Source organism: Cinclus cinclus, chromosome 3 (genome assembly GCF_963662255.1).
Source record: "Cinclus cinclus chromosome 3, bCinCin1.1, whole genome shotgun sequence".
NCBI lineage: Eukaryota > Metazoa > Chordata > Aves > Passeriformes > Cinclidae > Cinclus > Cinclus cinclus.
The window spans coordinates 77,825,262-77,844,075 of record NC_085048.1 but is presented as its reverse complement, the minus strand read 5'-3'; the positions used below and the strand labels follow the sequence as shown (position 1 = coordinate 77,844,075).

General features: G+C 36.3%; 1 protein-coding gene across 1 annotated transcript in view; it reads left to right on the top strand.

Moving 5' to 3' along the window:
• The window catches only part of CRIM1 (cysteine rich transmembrane BMP regulator 1), a 171,102-nt gene that overhangs the window by 91,867 nt on the left and 60,421 nt on the right, over window positions 1-18,814 (top strand). The window contains exon 5 of the mRNA XM_062489193.1: window positions 12,280-12,401. Within this exon, the coding sequence (XP_062345177.1) occupies window positions 12,280-12,401 (122 nt within the window). The remainder of the gene's footprint in view (window positions 1-12,279; window positions 12,402-18,814) is intronic.

Here is an 18,814-nt window from a genome sequence, read left to right as displayed (position 1 = left end):
AGCAGCTATTATATTAGGAAAGCTTAGAACAGTCTGTCTCTGGTCTTGGTAAAGATACTTGCTTCTCCAAGGTGGTTGTTGGACAAAAAAATATATTAGAGCTCTTACGAAAAACATCACCATAGTTTTTTAATGTAAGTTCGTAGTCTTCTATTAGAAAGTTGAATGTGATTGATATCAAGTTTACAGAATCTGTTTCCTTTGGATGTTCCCAGTTTTTCCTGTTGTAAATGAAGTCTCTTCAAATTTTCAGATTCCTTTGGGATTTACTTTTAAGTGTAAGAATCCTTATCCTGATTATTAACAGCTTATATAGTATTTGTACATGTTTCATAAGATTTTTACTACTTCGTATATGGCTTGTTTGGATAGCTTTGCACCAAATATTTTTAGATTATCTTTTCTCTTTGTGACTGTTGTCAGAATAAATTGGAAGTTTAGTCTTTATAAGGTCTCTGCTTCTTGCTACTGTTTTATACCCCTGCTTCTGTGCTGTCATCTGTTAAAGATTTGGTAATTTCAAGATTCATTCAGTGCTCTGTTCTCAGAGATATTTCACACACACGCACTCCTCTCCCCACCCCCAGCTATTCTTGCTCAGTCTTTTAATAAAACCAGATAACCAAGAAAACTCCATAGAGAACAACGAGATGTTAGCACTGTGCCAATATTAAGAACAAAACCTAAGCAGTTAAATCTGGCTGTCTTGTTATCAGTTCTGAGAGAAACAGTGGGAAAACTGATAGAGGACTGAATTAAGGATTAAAGGATGTAATTATAGCTAGAAGCAGCCAGTGTTGCTGGAATCTGATTTTGGCTTCTGAAGACACTAAACTTGCCTTGAAAACTTGACCATCAGAGTGCCTTCCTTTTCAATTTCTGTCTTCCAGTGTCACTAGTGTGTTTTTTTTCTAATTGGATTCTAGCTTTAAACAAAACTAACAAACAAATTAAAAGCAACTAGGACTTTTAAGTTAGTATTGTCTCACAAGGTTTACTTTAAAAAATAGAAATGTACCCCCTTCCCCAAACTACTTAACATTGAAGGACATTTCCCACACCTCCCTCAGATTTTGGGAGTGACTCAGTCTCAGTGAGTCAGCATCATTGTCCTTTAACTCCCAAGAGGAACTCTTGCAGCACATGCGTGCTGGCTTGAATATCTTGCTGATAATATGGGATATAGGAGTATTCTTCTGAGAGGAGAGAAGCATCCAGGAGTATGTTCACTAAATCCCAGTAATAAGTTTGCTTCATGTACTACTTTAAAAAGCTCACACCATAATCCTGAGATATGTTCTAGCTTTGAAAAAGTTCAGAAAGAGTAGATATATGTTTATCTATCAAAAGTTCCAGCACTTTTTTCCTACCTGAGTCCTAGCTTTAAAAAAAAAACAGTTTCAAGAATGATGTGGTGGAATGAAGAGAAGAAAAAGCAATTTTAAGTTGAGCATAACAGGAGCAGGTAAATTTCATATGCCAAAGAAGTGATTAAAAGCTTTTTGCAGATACAGTCTTGCAAGATTGGAGCCCAAAAGGCTTGGGCTTGATGGATGAGCAAATGACGATGCTTTGAGTTGGACCATTTCACTATCACTTAGTTATAGATAACTGAATGACATTACAAATGAAGGCCTCTCAGCTAGCTCAAGTAGCATGAAGGAGTAGGATTATGTTGGTATTGTGTAGAAGAAAACCTCTGAAAAAATTTCTTAAAACACATTAGTCATAGAATTCCCTTTTCCTTGTTTAGTAGTCTTTGCCTTGCCATTTTTTCCTTGTAAGTGGCTAAAATGTCTCAGTCTGGGGCTACTGTGAATGGCAATGCCACCATTGGGTCTGCAGAGTGGTAAAGAAGTGAAATGTACTTGGTCAGTAAATCCAAGTGTTAAGTCTCTGGATGATAAAATCTTGTTTTGCATTTTCATCACCTACTCAGCCCCACTGGAGAGTCGGGGGGGGGGGGGGGGGGCAGGGGCAATTAATATGTGCATTAAAGATTTACTTAGAAAACAGTCCAGTTCTCAGTTCTTCCCCCAACTCCAAATTTTTAAGTACTTTCATTTCTGTACAGCTTATGAAAATGAGTAATACCTTGATGCAGTGGGTAATAGTTTTTTAGACAAAGTTTAATTTAAGCTGTATCTGGATAGAAATGGAATATAAATTGGAACAGAACTAGACTAGAATTTTCTATCATATTTAATTACCTTTCAATTTATGACACAGTAGGAAAAAGTAGATCTACAAAAATGTACTTCACTTTAAGGATCTTCTTAAGAGAGCACTCTTTTTTTATCTGTCTTGTACTAAAAAAAAAATTAACGTGTGTGCATTATTTAGCAGTTCTAAAGGCCTTAAGGCTAAGTAGCAATCTAGATTAGCAATCTAGCTCTAAAATTTGTATATACACCATTGCTGAACTGGTTTTGATTCCAAAGGAAGAAATTACCTATTTTGTTACTTTTAATCTTTTGTCTCTAATAAAAACTTTTGACTTAGGCACAATATAGATGCCACTTGAGAAATTTACCATTAGCTGTTTCACTTGCATTTTTCAGAAAACCTGTATGTATGTTAAAAGACATGCTGTCTTTTCATGTTAGTGAATTAAAACAAGGGTCTTATGGCAGATGATTATGCAAAAATAAAAATCACACCTCTTTGGAGAGGTGTTTTTATTTGCTTTTATGGCACTTGGATGTGTTATAATTGTATCATATTTTGTGTCCACAACCTGTCACATCATTAGACCTACCAGCCAGTGCTATGTGTTTTGTGTTAGACCAGTGTCTAGGCAATCCAGTGCCAGCAACACAAAAACCAGCACAGTTGTTTTCTTCTCATTCTGCGTCAGCTATCAGAATCATAACTGGGAAGTCTACTGTTGTAAGTTTCCTTTTAACCTATTATCAAATACATTTGCACTGTATTTGAGAGCAGCCATACACAGCTAGTTGGATAATGTTTTTATTCTGGCATCAGCTGTAGAGATGGCCTCTGAATCCCTTTAACTTTGCACCTATGCCATTTACTAGGAAGGGTATTGTGCACACGTTCTGTTAATTCTTAGCTTTTTGGCTGTTTCAGATCTTCTCTATGTCATTCCTTGTGATTCTCACATTTGTCTAGATTTTCTTAGATCTACCTGTCTTTGGAAGACCTTCATTTTATGATAATGTTTTGGTGTTCTGTACAGCATTCACCACTTGGATTCCTTCAACCTTCTTTAGAGGACAGTCATGGTTTTCCAGCGAGTGTAACTTTTTCCTCATTTTCCCCTGTTACCAGTCACCTCTCTAAAGCAACTTTTGCTGATACAGAGGTCTCCCTTGTATTTGTTCTAGAATTTTAGATCCTTCTCCTCCACCCATCTCATCCTCAAGAATTGGTATCCAAGAGAAAGTGGTTGTGGATCCCAGTTTTTGTTAAAGGAAGGTTCAGCTGGAAGTGGTAAGACCAATCATGGATCCAAGAACTGTATCTTCCTGAGACTTCTCTTCAGGGATTTGCTCCTGAGTAACCTGGGTAGCTGGATCAAAGGTCTGTGTTAAGGACTCTGCAGAAGCTTTTTAATGCCTTCAGTTCTGTCATCAGCTTCTTAGAAACTCTGGTTTCTAACCCTGGCCAACTTGTTAAGGTTGTTTCTCCTGCACTTGGACTCTAGCAGACTAGTTTGCCATCTCAGGTTCGTCAGTACTGTGGTGGTGTAACACTTGGTGTTGAACTGGAGACTGTTCCTTATTGAAGAGACAGGTTTATATTGAAGAAAAGCTCTACACTGATGACAGCTGAACACATCTCATGTTCAGTTCAGGCTTGCAGCAGGCAATATTCACCACCAAATGGGTGGTGAATAGAACACTGCAATTTTCTGGAAGTTTTGTAGTATCTGGAAATAGGTGTTTAGGCACCTTCACTTTAGTGAAAAATCCTCAGCAGTTAGGAAATGGTGAATATTTTTCTTGGGAAGACCATTTTGCTTCATTCAGGTCTGCTGAGATATTCAGTCGTGCTTACGGTCTGCACTGTACTGAATGTCTACAAAAAGCAAGGATAACAGGGCATTTCCCTTTCTAGGTGACCCATGTTTCATGTCTGTCTTCTCCTGATGTCTTCCAGGAGAGGTAATAAACTGCTGAGCTCAGAGTTCAAGCATTGCCCTTCTCTACTACAGCTGCCTCAGGAATTCCCATGTGTTCTCAGTGTGATGGTAGTTATTGCTGCCTTGGCGTTGAGCCTCACCATGTGGATTGATTTGGACAGCAACCATATTTTCCTGAAGTACACAAATGAGGAAAAGATGGTGTGTGTGTTGGTTGGTTTCTTTAAAGCCATGTCAGTAAAACTTGAACAGAAGCTCCTGAAACATGAGACATTTCAGGAACCCAGTGGCTGACTCCTGAGTGTCAGAGACCTCAGACAAGGAGAGGAAACATGAGAATGTTTGCAGAAGAAATTGCATGTAAATCTTTTGCAGAAGAAGCTGTAAAACATTGTAAATACAGAGGTCCCTGCTTGTATCTTTTATAAGATCAGCGTTTTGTGCCTGTGTGACCTGTTAAAAATACATTGGTGGTCTTCCATCAGCTTCTAGGAAGTATTGAATTGGAAAACCTGAAAGACAATGCAACCTAAAGGAAGAAGTACATTTTCCAAGAGAAAAACAAAAGAACCCATTTGCACTGGGTAAGGAAGTATCAGTGATAACTATGCAAGCAGTTGCCTTTTTATGGAAAAATATCTGTAGTACTCTAATCTGACCATGTACTGGGTTGATGGTGTATTTACTTCTACACTGTGAAACTTGGTAAGAAATTTTAAGCCAGATAAATTGAAGTGACTCCTAATTGTATCTACTTTTAGGTGGGTGTTTTATGCTTGAAATTTGAATGAGGTTGTCGTGTCTATAGAATTCGGGTTTGTTTCCATTCTTACAAGCAAGCTGGTGTTTGAACTCTTTCAGCTTATAATAAGCTGGTAGATATGTCTTTCCGTTTCAATTTTTGTTTTCCCTTGTCAGTCTTAACAATTAGTGTATACCTTGATCACAGTGAATATAGTTTTTCCTCTTTCTTCTTAGACTCCCCACTGTGTTTTGTTTCATTTAATCTACTTAATCAGCTATTAGCTTGTTTGGAAATTGAGTAAGTGATTTGGTTGAGAATAATTTCTGACTTGAACAGGCAAATTTCTGTTTGTATCACAGAGATCAATAACATCTGACTGTTGTCTTCAGACTCACAAATGCACAGATGTCTAGGGAGACCCATGTACATAATAATGCAATAGAATTATAATTTGGATGCTTGCATTTTAAAAGGGAAGTAGATACCAGAAATCCCCAGCAGTTTCCAATGGTACTTGGGGCAGATGATAATATCAACATTACAGAGGTTATATGAAGAGTGTGAAGTTGTGTTTCCTCAAGAAAATAGTGGGAAATGACATGTCAGAGTTCAGCAGCCACAAATTCTGTTTCTTTCTTCGTTCTCAAATTGTTGAATAACTTAAAAGTGGAACTAAAGGTCATGGACTATTTTAAAATGAAAAGTAGTTTCTCACTGGCGTTCTTTGAAATATTATTGGTGAATTTCAGTCTGGTTTCTACAAGTGTTACAGTTCCTGCATGCATGGTTTCTGCTACATGGAAAGGGTCTCATTAATTGAGTGGAGTTGTTTGGTCTCAAAACCACTTAGATTTTGGAGCAAATTTTGGTCTTCATGTTTTTTTTCAAGGTCAGGTTGAATGGGACTCTGAGCAACATGAAGTAGTTGAAGATGTCTCTGATCATTTGCAGGGATGGGAGTGGACTAGACAACCTTTAAAGAATCATTTCCAACCCAAACCATTTTTTTTAACCTTTCCTAAACTTGCACAGAATTTCAGGGATTTGAGAGAGGTGTTTAATAGAATGAATGTCATGGAAAAACAGAACATGAAATAATTATTAGAGCATGGGTTTTCCTCTTGCAAAGAGGAGAAAGTGGTGATGAAATTAAACAGTCAAATAAATTAAACAATAGTGAATTTTGGGAAGGTTTGTGGGGGGTTTTGCTTTTTTCTTAGTTTTCAGGAGTTTTTTTGTTTTCTTATGGCAAAGCCATCTCTGATGGCTTAGTTGTAGGGAGATATGTAATTCAGGAGGAAGAAATACTCCTGAAGTTACAGGAATATAGATGTTTATGAATAACTTATAAAACTATTATCTATAAGTGATTTTTGACCAGAAGACCTCAGGAATTATGTTTTATTTGTAAGAGGACCAGGTATTTATAATTCCTCAATAAACAGTGGTTGAATAAGAAAAAAATAGCATTTCATAATATCGGAAAACTAACATTTGTATCACATCTTAACTAGTACCTTATTTTTAGATTTGAAATATTTGTTATATTATGAAGGCTAAAGCTGATAAACCTGAAAAAAGAGGAACTGAGATATACATTGTTAAAAACCACAGAGACCATCAACAGAAAAAAGCACCCACTGGTATGGCAAAATGTGAGAAAAAATGCAGGGTTGAACTAGTTTATTTCCCATACTGATGAATTCAAAAGGGTCTGTACACGTATCTGTGTACTTGAAAAAAATCACTGCACGTGAAAAGTCAGTGCATTTGGCCACTGGTTGTATGCCTACTGCATCTCTGCCATCACTCTTTTGTGACTGTCCTCCTCTTCTGTCTCAGCCCTCAGGGAAACAGAGGAATTGATTTAATATTAGTCAAAGGATGAAATGAAGTTTTTTAGTCAGATGAACTCTCTAGGTCCTCATCAGCCTTGGAATCTACTTGATGTAAATGCTGATTTTTATGACAACTTCCCTTGCTTAGCATCTGTTTGTTATTTGCTGATAATATGCAAAAGGTGCACAAAGAAGTTCCCTTTCATGGTATATTTAACTAAAAGCTAGATAGTTGCCTTTTGTAATATTTAAAAGCCCCCTGTGTATAAAGATTACTATACTCATGGAAAAATTTGCTGTTATGTTCGGTGTTTCTAATGTGATCTGGATTTTAAAAAGGAATTCTTACTTGAAAGCATACAAAATTTGTTCTCAAGAAGTAAGCCCCCTGAAAAAATAAAATTGGAAGAACTTCCATATGAGTCTGTTTACACAGCAGTGATGTAAAACTTTTGGGCATTTGCAAACAGTCTCATAGTACTTGTTATATGCAGCTTCCACAGCTTTTCTATCATCTCTCTTTAGAGGTTTATTATTGATCTTTGAAATAAAATACACGAAGATTTCCATTAAAAATAATATTTTCATTACAGATTTTCTGAATACTATATTTAAAACCAAAAAAGGCATGAAGTAGTGATACTGAATTAGGGATACTGAATCCAGTCTATGAATATGTAGGAAAATTCTAGTTGAAATTCATGTATGGTGTTGTCCCAATGGCTTTAGCTTTGCCTGCAGTACAGGCAGTGGTTTTGTCCGGTCTGCTTAACTCACAATGTGGATTCAGGTGTGAATAGCATAGAAATAATTCTTCAATATTTTCACGAGACTGCTATGTCAATATTTAATTTTGTTGTATCATCATCGTATCATGTGTTTGATGGTAGCCGGGGTCTTGCAGTTAAACTTTTCTTTGCCACTGTCAAACTTTGATAATTCTCTTCTGAAAATTCTTAATTTCTCAGTATCCTTAAGTGCTTATATTATTAACACATCTGTGGCAGTTTTATCTACTACATTGACTAGTATAAATGTTAATAATATCAATGTAAATTGTGCTAGATTGCTGCAAAGGAGAAAAAAAGGACTTGTGATAAAATCTCGACAGGAATGTGATGTATGTTTCAGGAATGCTTTTCTCTAGTCTTAGTGCTTTAGAATTTAATTTTGTTTTGATCCTCAAAATAAATATCCCTCTCCTCTATACACCCCTGCCTCAGCCCTCCCATTCACTGATACTAAATCTTTTTTTCTAGGGTGCCTGTTCTTGTTTTCATAGCCATTATGCCTTGTGCCTGGAGAACTCTTCTGATCCTATCATCAAAACATCTTTTCTGAGGCTAAGCAAGCTCTTCTTTCTTTAAATCTGTTTAATAACAGAACTAAATGAACCAAGATAATTGGATTTGAAGTAAAAGTTATCATTTACAAGTATTCAATTTTATTTTTTTTATCGTTTTCCTTTTCTCTTTTGCACTTTTGGAGACATAAAGAAAAAAGCTAAGCAATTATATTAATAAAACCCCAAACAACAAAAGTCAACCCAAAAACAACCCCACTACCAACACATGTCAAACATAAACTAAACTGTCAATCAACTTATCTTCTGAAAAACTTACCAACTGATTTTAAAAATCAGGCCATTTCTATTACTGAAGGAGTCACCTTCCTCATTATATAAAGCATTGGTTAATGTACACCATCTCATTTCTGCTTTTTTATGTACTGAAGTTTGCCTTGCTCAGTTGTTGATATTTCTAGGATTACTGTTGTTGGGCTTTTCTTGGGGTGGTAGTTTTTGGTTTTTTATTTGTTTTTTTAGCCTGAAGAACTGGAGATAATTCCTTTTGTCAGTCAGGTTGATTCTGTATTTGCAAAATTTTAGTGGAGCAAACCTCTTGCTTGGGAATCCTGGTTCCTTCCAGGCCATGGCAACACCTTTTCAGCTGCCATAAAGGCTCTTGCATTACTGTTTGATTCTTCTCTGTGTCTTTCTGGGCCCTCTTGCAAGGTAACGTTGTACCCCGGTGCAGGACTGCTCTTCCTTGTTAAAAGGACGTGTTCTTGGCTTGGCTTGAGTGCTGTCATGGGAACAACATGCCAGAGGCTTGTTTCCTTGCAGCCTTTGCTAATAAGGTGTGTCAGGGGCAGATACTGGGTGCCAACTTCCCAGAACCTCAAGTGCTGCCCTCCCTCCTTTGATGCTAGAACTTTTGGATGCCACAATGCCATTTGATGTTGCAGTGGTGTCACTGCAGGCCATGTGAAAGGAGAAGGTGCCCTACAGTGCAGCGTTCTCTCGGGGTAGGTTTCCTTGTAGCAACTTCTGCTGTGACTGTTTTCTTTAGGCAAGCTGCAGTGATGGGGGAGCAGCTCAGGACCAGCATGGTGCCTCACTGCACAGCAGTCTGAGCAGCTGAATTTTAGAGAAATGAGCCTGAGGGGAACCATGGCCACTGTCAACAGGCTTTACTCAAACTGACCTGCTGAACTTCCTGAAGCCTAGTGCTCCATTACCGGGGCAAGACATACACAGGTGGATACTGCCTGTGGCAGAGCACAGACCTGGGCTGCAACTTCTCTTCGTCCATCCCTCTGCTGCAAAAGGCACTTCGGACAAATCTAGTTCTATAAAGCTCATCTTGCTGTCTTGCTGAGAATGGGATCACTTATTCTGAATTTCCAGATGTTGTTTTGGCAGCATGACAGTCATGCTCAACTACCAGAATTCCTTGGGTTTCTTTCTGACAGACTTCTGTCTCCAAAACAATGTTTTCCATGCTAATAGCCTGGACAGTGGTCAAAGGTTTTCCTAGCAGAGCTGGCTGAAAAGAATGCAGGCTATTTAAAAGTCCATCTGAGATCATTTTCTGCTTTGACATTCTCCTATGCATGGATTATGTTTTAACAAAATGGGAAGTCAATTTATAAAATTTTGGAGTGTTGAGGTTTTGTTTGCTTGTACTGTGAGTATGCAAAACTTTCATTACTCTGAATAAGAGGGAGTCTTTTCTGCAAAAAATAATGTTAGCTCCCACCAATCTTTTAAATATCTCTTTCATGCCTTTTATGGAAGATTGTCCTATCTTAAGTTATTTAAAATGGTGATTCATAGTTTCTTTTGGTTCAGTTTTGTGTTTTAGGTTGTTTGTTTTTTTTAAAAACTGCTGACTGGAAAAAAAAAAGAGGGAGAAAGTACAAGTTATTAACCTAATCATTTAATATTGCAGTTCTATGAGTTACAAGGAATGTGAGACAAAAAGAAAGAAGATACTTCTGAGAAAGTTTATTGTGAAGGCAGTAGAACTAAGAGTGTTAATTTCAGCTCATGAAACTTGGAAAATCATTGTCTACAACTATTTCCCTAAAGTGTGCTATCTTCTTTGAATTTTCAGGAAGTTTGATCTACCTATTTTCCCAGAAGTCATCAGGCTGTTGAATATAGAGCTATTGAAGTGAAACTTCAATTTTTATTTAGGCTTTTAATACCATTTTCAGATTGTGTTTGCACTTTTTTTCTGATATGAATTTTTTAAAAGATTTTTTTTTCTTTTTTATTAGTAATACGTAGGTCGTTATTTCTGGGTTTCATCTCAGATAGGAAAAGCATCTTTCAAAACATGGGTTAAGGTTAAAACTGCTACATGGGTTAAGGTAGAAATTCCATGAATCTGAGACTGCTAATTTTTCTTTTTTATTGATTACTAGAGGTCATATTTTTTTCTTCTCCCACCTAACCCCCATCTTCCTGTACTATTGGTACAGTAAAAGTGAGAGATATTAGTAATACTGTAAAATTATTTATAAAGTCATATTAAAGGGAAACTGCTGTCAAAAGTCCTTTGGATTTTTTGATCACATGTAGTAGAAGCCAGAATGTCTTTTCTTCCTTCTGTATCTGTGATGACAAACAACACACAATAAAGAAAATAATTGGGTTCTCTCTGTCTTTGTATTTACAAATAAATTGAGAAGAAAAAGTCACAAGCAAAGGTGGGATAAATAAAACTTAGATTTTTTACTTACTTTTTGTTTAGTCCGTTATCCTTTACTGTTGTGGGAAGCATAGTATTATTAAAAAAACAAACAAACAAAAAACCCACCAAGCAAAGAAACCCCAGCCAAACCAACAAAGAAAGAAAAACCATGAAACCTTCAAATAACTGCTTTGAAGTTGTTACTATACTGTAGCATATATGTGCACATAAAGTTAAATTGCTTCACTTTATCTTGACATACTTAACTTTATTCATGAAATGGACTTCATCTCTTTACAGTAACATACTTCTGTAATGCCGTATTTTAATAATCCTCGTCAAATAGTTTTGTAGAGGTTATGTGAGATTCCTTGACTTGTATTTCTTTCAAAGGTCCTTTTGACTAATACCTTACACTGAAGAATATAATAATTTTATCTAACACTGATGAGGTTAAAGGCAGAGATATTAAAAACCTGTCTGTTGAGAGGTTGAGAGGTCTTTTGAGAGGTCCTCATTCATTTGATGCTGATCTGAGATGAAATGACTGTTGGGCAATTAATGAGACATGCGTGGCAAACAAGAACCAAACTTATTGCTTTTTCAGCATAAAGAATATGCCAATGCATTAAGTGCTGATGCTGCTTTTTACTAATGGGTTGTTTAATGTGGGGATTATCTTGGAATACTTAAAATATTTGAAATAGTTATTAACAAATAGAGCTCTTATTTCTTTAGTTACAGGATCTTTGATTATAGAATCATTGCTGATTATCCCTATAATGTGCCCATTGTTCCCGGCAAGAACTCTGTTAAATGTAAACTTATCAAAAGTCTTAAGAGTTTGACTTTTAAACTGTCGTGTTAATCATAAAGCAAAGAATCTGGAAGCAAACATTACTAGTTTTTATCCACATTTTATATCTCTCAGTAAGTTAGGCTGTTTTCCTATATAAGCAGATAAATACTACTTACGTGGAGAAAGTAGTCCTTTTAGAATGATCCAAAAATAACCACAGTATTTAATGTATCTAGCTTCCCACACTATTTGGCATCACATGTAATTGGTTTCCCTCTCTGCAAACTGCATCACTATCAACCCCAAAAGAGAACTTCCAATTAATTTCATTCAGCTTAGATTTAATTAATCTGGTCTTCCTTTCTCTTTAATTTTTCCCAAGATTACAGAGGATATAATGTGGTTTCCTAATGTGGGAACACTCTTCTGATGAGTAAATGCAACTTCTGTTATTAGTGTTTCATCAGTTTTGATTATTCATGACAGAATTGGAGAAGAAGATTTATTTTGCAAGTCTGGAGAGCAGAGTTATTACAGTTATTAAATTTTTACGCAGAGCACAAGAGCACTATTGGCGTCACACGCTACCACTTTTTTGTTTGCTTGACAGCCAACAGAGTTTGGATGGGTAAAAAGAGAACTTCAGGTTGATAAAATATCTTGCTTGTTGAGTTAAAAAATTATTCTAAGACACAAATATGCCAAAGCTCTAACTTGTGCTCTGACTTTATATTTGCCTCTTGCTTATTCTTTCACCTTGTATGTAGCTTCCTTCATTGATGGGCGTTTTCCTGGCTGTTCTTTGGTTTCAGGTGCGAGTGTCTCACTGGTCTCTGTGGTTTCCCCATGTGCGAGGCAGGCTCCGTGCCCCAGATAGTCTCACGTGGAGATGGAACGCCTGGCAAGTGCTGTGATGTCTTCGAATGCGTCAATGGTAGGTGAAACTTCCCCTAGCACCTGAAGAGGAGGGGTTTATGTCTCTCTGGGGGATGCTGGGCATTTGGTTATTTTTCATTATGTTATCGAGGTCTAAGAGAATTGGTTTTCTTGAATTTCATTCAGCAGGATGGAACTGGAAGTTTGGATGAAGATGCTGACAATTTTGAAGTTGTAATGCAGCTTTAGTTTCTGAAGCGTTTTTCTCTGTGACTCAGGGAATTAAGGTTTTAGCAAGATTCTCACTGCATGTCTTTCATGTAGTCTTTTGCCAATAGCAAACACTAGAGGCCTTCTGGAAGTGATATTTTTGTTAACCATCACAGCTGCTTGTGGCAGCACTGTCAGTGAAAGCATGGTGGTCAGATTATGGGGTTTGCTTTAAGAATCAAATGCAAAGTAATTTTTAACACGGGTGTACAACCTTTAGAAATTATAAGACTGTGTAGGAATATATTTATTATCATTCTTTGCTTTCCAGTCTAAATGTTTAGAAAACACCTAAAAAACCTTAAATCTGTCATGCAAGTGACTCTTATCTGAGGACTGTTCTGTATATAGAGCTGTATGCTCTATACAGTGTATTTATTGTGTGTATGCAGTGAATTGCAAAGAAACAATATTTGACTGCTGGTAAGGGGGAAAATACTCTTGAAGGATTGCATGATAATTTCTGACCATTAAAAATTACAAAGCTATCACAGTATTTATTAATGAATATTTATCCAGCAATATTTGATCTTGTTTAGTGGTATGTGTATCAAATGTTTGAAACAAACATTTATAAACATTTAGAATTGTCATTGCAAATGGAGAGAGATTTCTTCAGGAGAGGGTCTGTGTTATTTTACACATAGCAATACCTTAAATGCACAAATGCTGATTGAAAAAATAATAGCACATATAATGGGATATTGTATTTAAAAAATAAGTTTTCCCATATAAATAAAAGCATTTTTATCAGGAAGAGTTACTGATTCTTTAGCTTTTGGAGGAATTCTTTTACTATTTGGCTAAGCTTGCATAAATGCAACTTAACTACTTTTTGTTTATGTACACTAAAGTAATACTCATGTTTCTTTGTTTCATATTTGTTTCATTCTGTTAAGTATCATTTCTGTATCTGATTTACCTGAGACACCTCAATGCAATGTTTAATTCAGGATTTACTTTGTAGTTTGAGCAAGAAGTATAGAGGCAATTTCTGATACAAAGTCTAATTGCTAATTGCTTCTTTTCAGCCTGCATGTTATTTGTGGGTGCTGCTGATAAAACTGTTGCAGTACTTACATTGTAGCAGGTGTGAGATGGAGCTGTTTAAATTGCCTGCTTTTTTTTTTTTTATTTTTTTGTGGCGTTATCGTGTCCTATTTCCAAGTAGAAGTTAAATTCATTTTTCATTGGTAACAGTGAATTCGGACTGTCTTTAGCACTGTTGCCCTGGGCACTGCCTCGTTGTGCACTGTAGCTCGCTCCAAAGTACCAAGCTGTTTTTGGATCAAGATTCCTTCTTGCCCCTCAGGCTTTCCATAGCTTAGTAGCCTATGACTACAGAGTAAATTGGAAGAAGAAATAGGAGTTTTTGAAGGAAAAGGGGTGCCACAGAGGGAAGCAGAAAGGGCAGATTGGAGAAAAATCAAGGTTTTTAAGTTTGTCTTATATATGTCCTTAAAAATATATTCATCTATTCCAGGCCAGTATCAAAATTATCTTTAATAAGTTACTCTTTTAAAAAAGAAAATAATCCTGAGAAAACTGGTCAGAAAAATTGATTACTTTTTTTTTAGAAAATCACATTTGTCATCACATTACTTAATGCTGCAAACAAATTTTAGAAACTAATGCTGTATGATGTGATTTTAAAGCGCTTCATTCAAAGTTCCAGGTGCAGTTATTAATGATGCTCCATTTTGGAAAGAAGAAATAGTTATAAACCTGAAGATGATAAATAATTTTAATAACAGTCTGTGAGCAATCATGAAACTACACATGAGTGTGTGACATTTGTATTGTGTGGCAGTAGAGAAGACAGAATAGCTGTAAAACATGACATTGCTTTATAATTTTATAATTTTTTTTCAAATTTTCAATTTTTTTCAAATGCATTTCAGCATGTTTAGGTTTTTTTATTATTATTATTTCAGGGCAACTACTACAAATAAGCCCTCTAAACTTCTAACTTCCTAGAAAAGTAATTCTGACAGGAGCTTCTAGATAAATGTTTAATGCAATGACAAACTGGTACGTGTGTGTATGTGTATAATAAATCCATACCATTATTTTTGTCAGTTTAAAATGAAGAGGAGGAGGAAATGTTCTCAGTGAAACTGATAATTGAATTCAATATCCAGTTCTGGGTTTGATGGTATTTTGAAATACTAACAAGTGCAGAGGAGATACAATTGATATCAGTAACAGATGGAGTAAATATCTTACAGTTATAGGCTTAGATCAATTTCTTTGCTTGATTAAAAAAAAAAAAAATGCCTTCCAAGTAAGAAGAGTCAAATCTGTAAGATCTAGGACAAGCTGTTCTCAGCAGTAAGGGTGGCTAGCTGTTGGCACAAACTGCTGGGAGGATGCTGAATTCCTTATCCTTTCCAATTAGGATTAGATGCCTTTTTAAAGCATGTGTTTTAATCAAATGCAATTTATTGAGTTTATAGATGGTGACTGGGGAAGTTGTTGAATCAGTATTACCAACAAGTTTCTTTAGTTATGTCTGTGTTTGAAAACCTTTGAAAACAAGCAAGAGGATGGAATAAAAAAGAAATGTACATACATTAGTACAGTTTTCCAGCTATTGTAACATCTAATGAATTAAATAATTAAAAATTTAATAATTTCTTTTGCAGCAGGTGGGAGCAGTCAGGAAGAATGCTGATCATAATTACCTTAATATAAGGGTATCCATTACAAATTAGTGTATGCAAAAAATCCAGTTTATATGTTTAGGTAACCCTAATAATGATCAGAGTGTTAAAGCAGGTCAGACTTCTGCAGTATTTATTGTAATTTTGTGCTAATGTGATAGATGCAGAATTATATGTTCACAGCTTGGCCAGGTTGGCTTTACTATGTAGGAAAGAGCTCTGCTGTAGTTGTAGAATAACAGTGGCCAGTGTTGAGGGGATAGTTAATAATGGCTGCAAAATACACATCATGGAGAGAATCTGCAGTAAGTTCTCTTTGTTGTTTGTCAGCAGTTTGGGGACAGATCCATTGTTCTTTTGCACGTGTTTTTTCTGGATTTAATATAAAACTGATGTAGAAACTCTACAATATATATGTAGATTTTGTGTGGTTATCTTTGCTACTGAGGCACACTGTCTCAATATAGCTTTTGGTTAGCTGGTCTAAGAAAAACATATTAATCTGTGGCAAAAGAAACTTCTGCAGTAATCGCTTCTTTTGCAGATTGTAATGGCAGTGTTTTTATTTGATTATAAATACAGCATGAAGTCAATACACTAGTCTTTATTTTCTTGCTTCAGATTGATATTGGGTGCATCCTTATGCTTCACATCATATGCAATCTGCTGCTTCTCATAGTTTATTCTATAACTATATAGACATTATAAATCACCAAAATAACATTTATTCCTGCTTGGAAAATGATCCTGGTATTTTCATTTAATTGGAGCTTGTTGTTAAGTTGCTACTGCCTGTAATTATCCAATCTTTGCATAGGTCAAACTTTTTTTTTTCTTTTTTTTTAATACAAAAAAATTTAGGAGGTCCTGAGAACAACTTTCTTATTGATGAGAAGAAAAAAAAAACCTGTATTGCAGACAGATTACAATAGTTCTGTGTGATAGTTTAGACATACTGAATGTATGCAGATAACAGAGCATGTTGCATAAAGCTGTTACACTAACTAGAGACATAAAGTTGTGCTTTTTAAAGCACTGCTGTATTTAATAGATTTTGTTGTTACAGTTAATGCTTACTGTCATTAGAATGTGTTCCAAAGGTCAGTCAATTGTAAAGGTCAATTTTAAGGCATGCATTGATTCCTTTATTTTGAAGGGAAGCATCTTTGTAAGTAAAATCATTCTGTGTTTTTAAGTGGTGGTAGGAATCAATCTAAAGCTCCCTTTTGATGTGATCAAGTTCCTTGTCATGATTTACCGAGGATGAGTATGTGAGCCATCCCTGAGCATACCCTGACTGGCCCTTGGATATCGAAAATTACTACAAAGATGGCTGCAACATGTTATTTCTTTTTGCTCCTTTTTCCTTGCCAGGAGAAAGGTCTTTATGTTTAATTTGTAACTTAAACCTTGCAACTGTAGCGTTGGCAAACAGTGATTTAAAATGCAATAGAGATATGATTTGTCAGTCATCTATGCTTAGATGGCTGGCTGGCTGTTTCTCCTAATCTTGTATTCTTGATGGCCATCAGAGCAAGCCCTAGTTCGTGCATGCAACACAGTTTTAGCCTGAAGGAGACAGAAGTATGAATTGCTAAATTTAAAACTATTTAAATACATAAAATAGGATCACTAGAGGTATAACCGCTGCAACTAAGTACATCACTGCTTTATGCATATGGGAATCAGAGATTTGCACAGTGATGTTCAGTAGTAAAGTTTTCAGGGAAGAGCTACATCCATAGTCAAATGTACTCATTTCTGAGAAGGGTGAAGTCAGTATAAAGGAAATAAGGCAACATGGGAAATCTGTAGCAAATAATTTCATCTTACTTTATGAAACTGAATGAAGAGGTTTTGTCTGTTGTGTGGTTCTGCTGCCCTGTTTCAGGGAAAGTGAGAGTCAGTATTGCTTTGTTTAAAGGCAGACTCTGCCAACTGCTGTGAAGTTTCCCCACTTCCACTTACCTGAAAACTGCTTTTCATCTAGAGAATACTAGATAGTATGTGATAGTTATTTGGAGAGTGAGAGATCCCCAAGATATGCAGCCTTCCAAAAAATCCTGCATTTTACAGAAGCTAGTTTCTTCTGATCCATACAAAATATATTATTCACCAGGACTTTTGTCTGCTAATCCTGGTGTGCTGCTTTTACTCATGGGGGAGCTTGTAAGAAAAGAAAATTGATTCGGCATTAAATTACAAGCATCAACAAGTGAGTCTAAAGAGATTAAAAGCTGCATGTGCAGCAAGAGTTCAAGTGCCAGGAAACAAGAGAAAGTATCCAAACTTGCCTGTTCTCTAATTAGGTATTGATGCATGGATCTCTTGAATGCAAGTTGCACTCAAAGCACATACTGACTGTGAGCTGTGCCTTGGAAATTTGAGAAAGCAATTACCAGGCATCCTGCAGCCGCTGTCTTCTGTCAGTCAGGGCTTTCACTTCTCAGTAAGTTTCCTTGAAAACAACTGCTACTTCAAAAATATTGCCGATTGGTTTGTGAAATATGATATATTACGTGTGTGAGTGGTCCTCATCAATCTGTCAGCATGGTTCAAGGTTGGGGGACCAGGCTGCCTTGTGCCATGGCTGTGTGTGAGCTGTGATTACAGAGTCCAGATCTGCCAAGGATAGCTGTGGAGTCCCAGCCCATTTTCCGTGGGGGTTGAGGTGTGAACCTTCATTGCCCTACCCAGTGGAAGTGGGACTACCTGATGGATGCATGAAAATAACTGGCATTGATCCTGGGAAGATCAAATCACACCTTCCCCAGGACTGAGGACTTTGACCCTTTACTGCTGGTTTAAGCTGTACTGATAATTGTGTAGTAGTACAGAAGTGACCTCCTACATCAGTAAGACCACTTGATGTGACTCATAATCAGTATTTTAGAACTGTTTCTATGCATTTTTTTCCTCATTTGAGATGATAAACTGACATAAAGTAGGCATTTCTTTTTCCTCTGTGCCTTTCGCCTTTTTTCACACTTGCATCTCTATAGTGGTACTGCACTGGAAGAGAGATTAAAAATTTTCTTTAATCACACTTTTTGTCACCTGTTGGTTCACTTGCTCCTCACAGCAATTGCAGTTCCATTATTAATCTCATGGTGCAGAAAAGGATAAAGGTCATTCCACTATTTCTAAAATAAATAAGAATGGCTTGTTTCTAAAGGGAGCATCAATGAATACTAAAAGGATTTGATGGGGAATATAGGGTCAGCAAGGAAAATATTCACCTTTGAAGGAGGAATGAAATCCAAGTGAAGTACCTCACAGACAGAATCTACCATGGAGTTCCCATTATTTATTGCATTAATGTTGGCAGTCTTTATTGCACTTTCATTGACCTCACTTTATACATGCTCTGAAGAAATAAGGATTTGACCAAGGTAACAATCTGTCTCAGAGCAGAGCAGTAAATAATACTAATACTAATTGAACAGTGCTGCATATTTCTCTTTGGCCGTCCAAAACCACAGATTTTTGTGGTGGACTTCAAATAGGCAGCTGCTTAAAAAGTAAGATGCAAAATGCA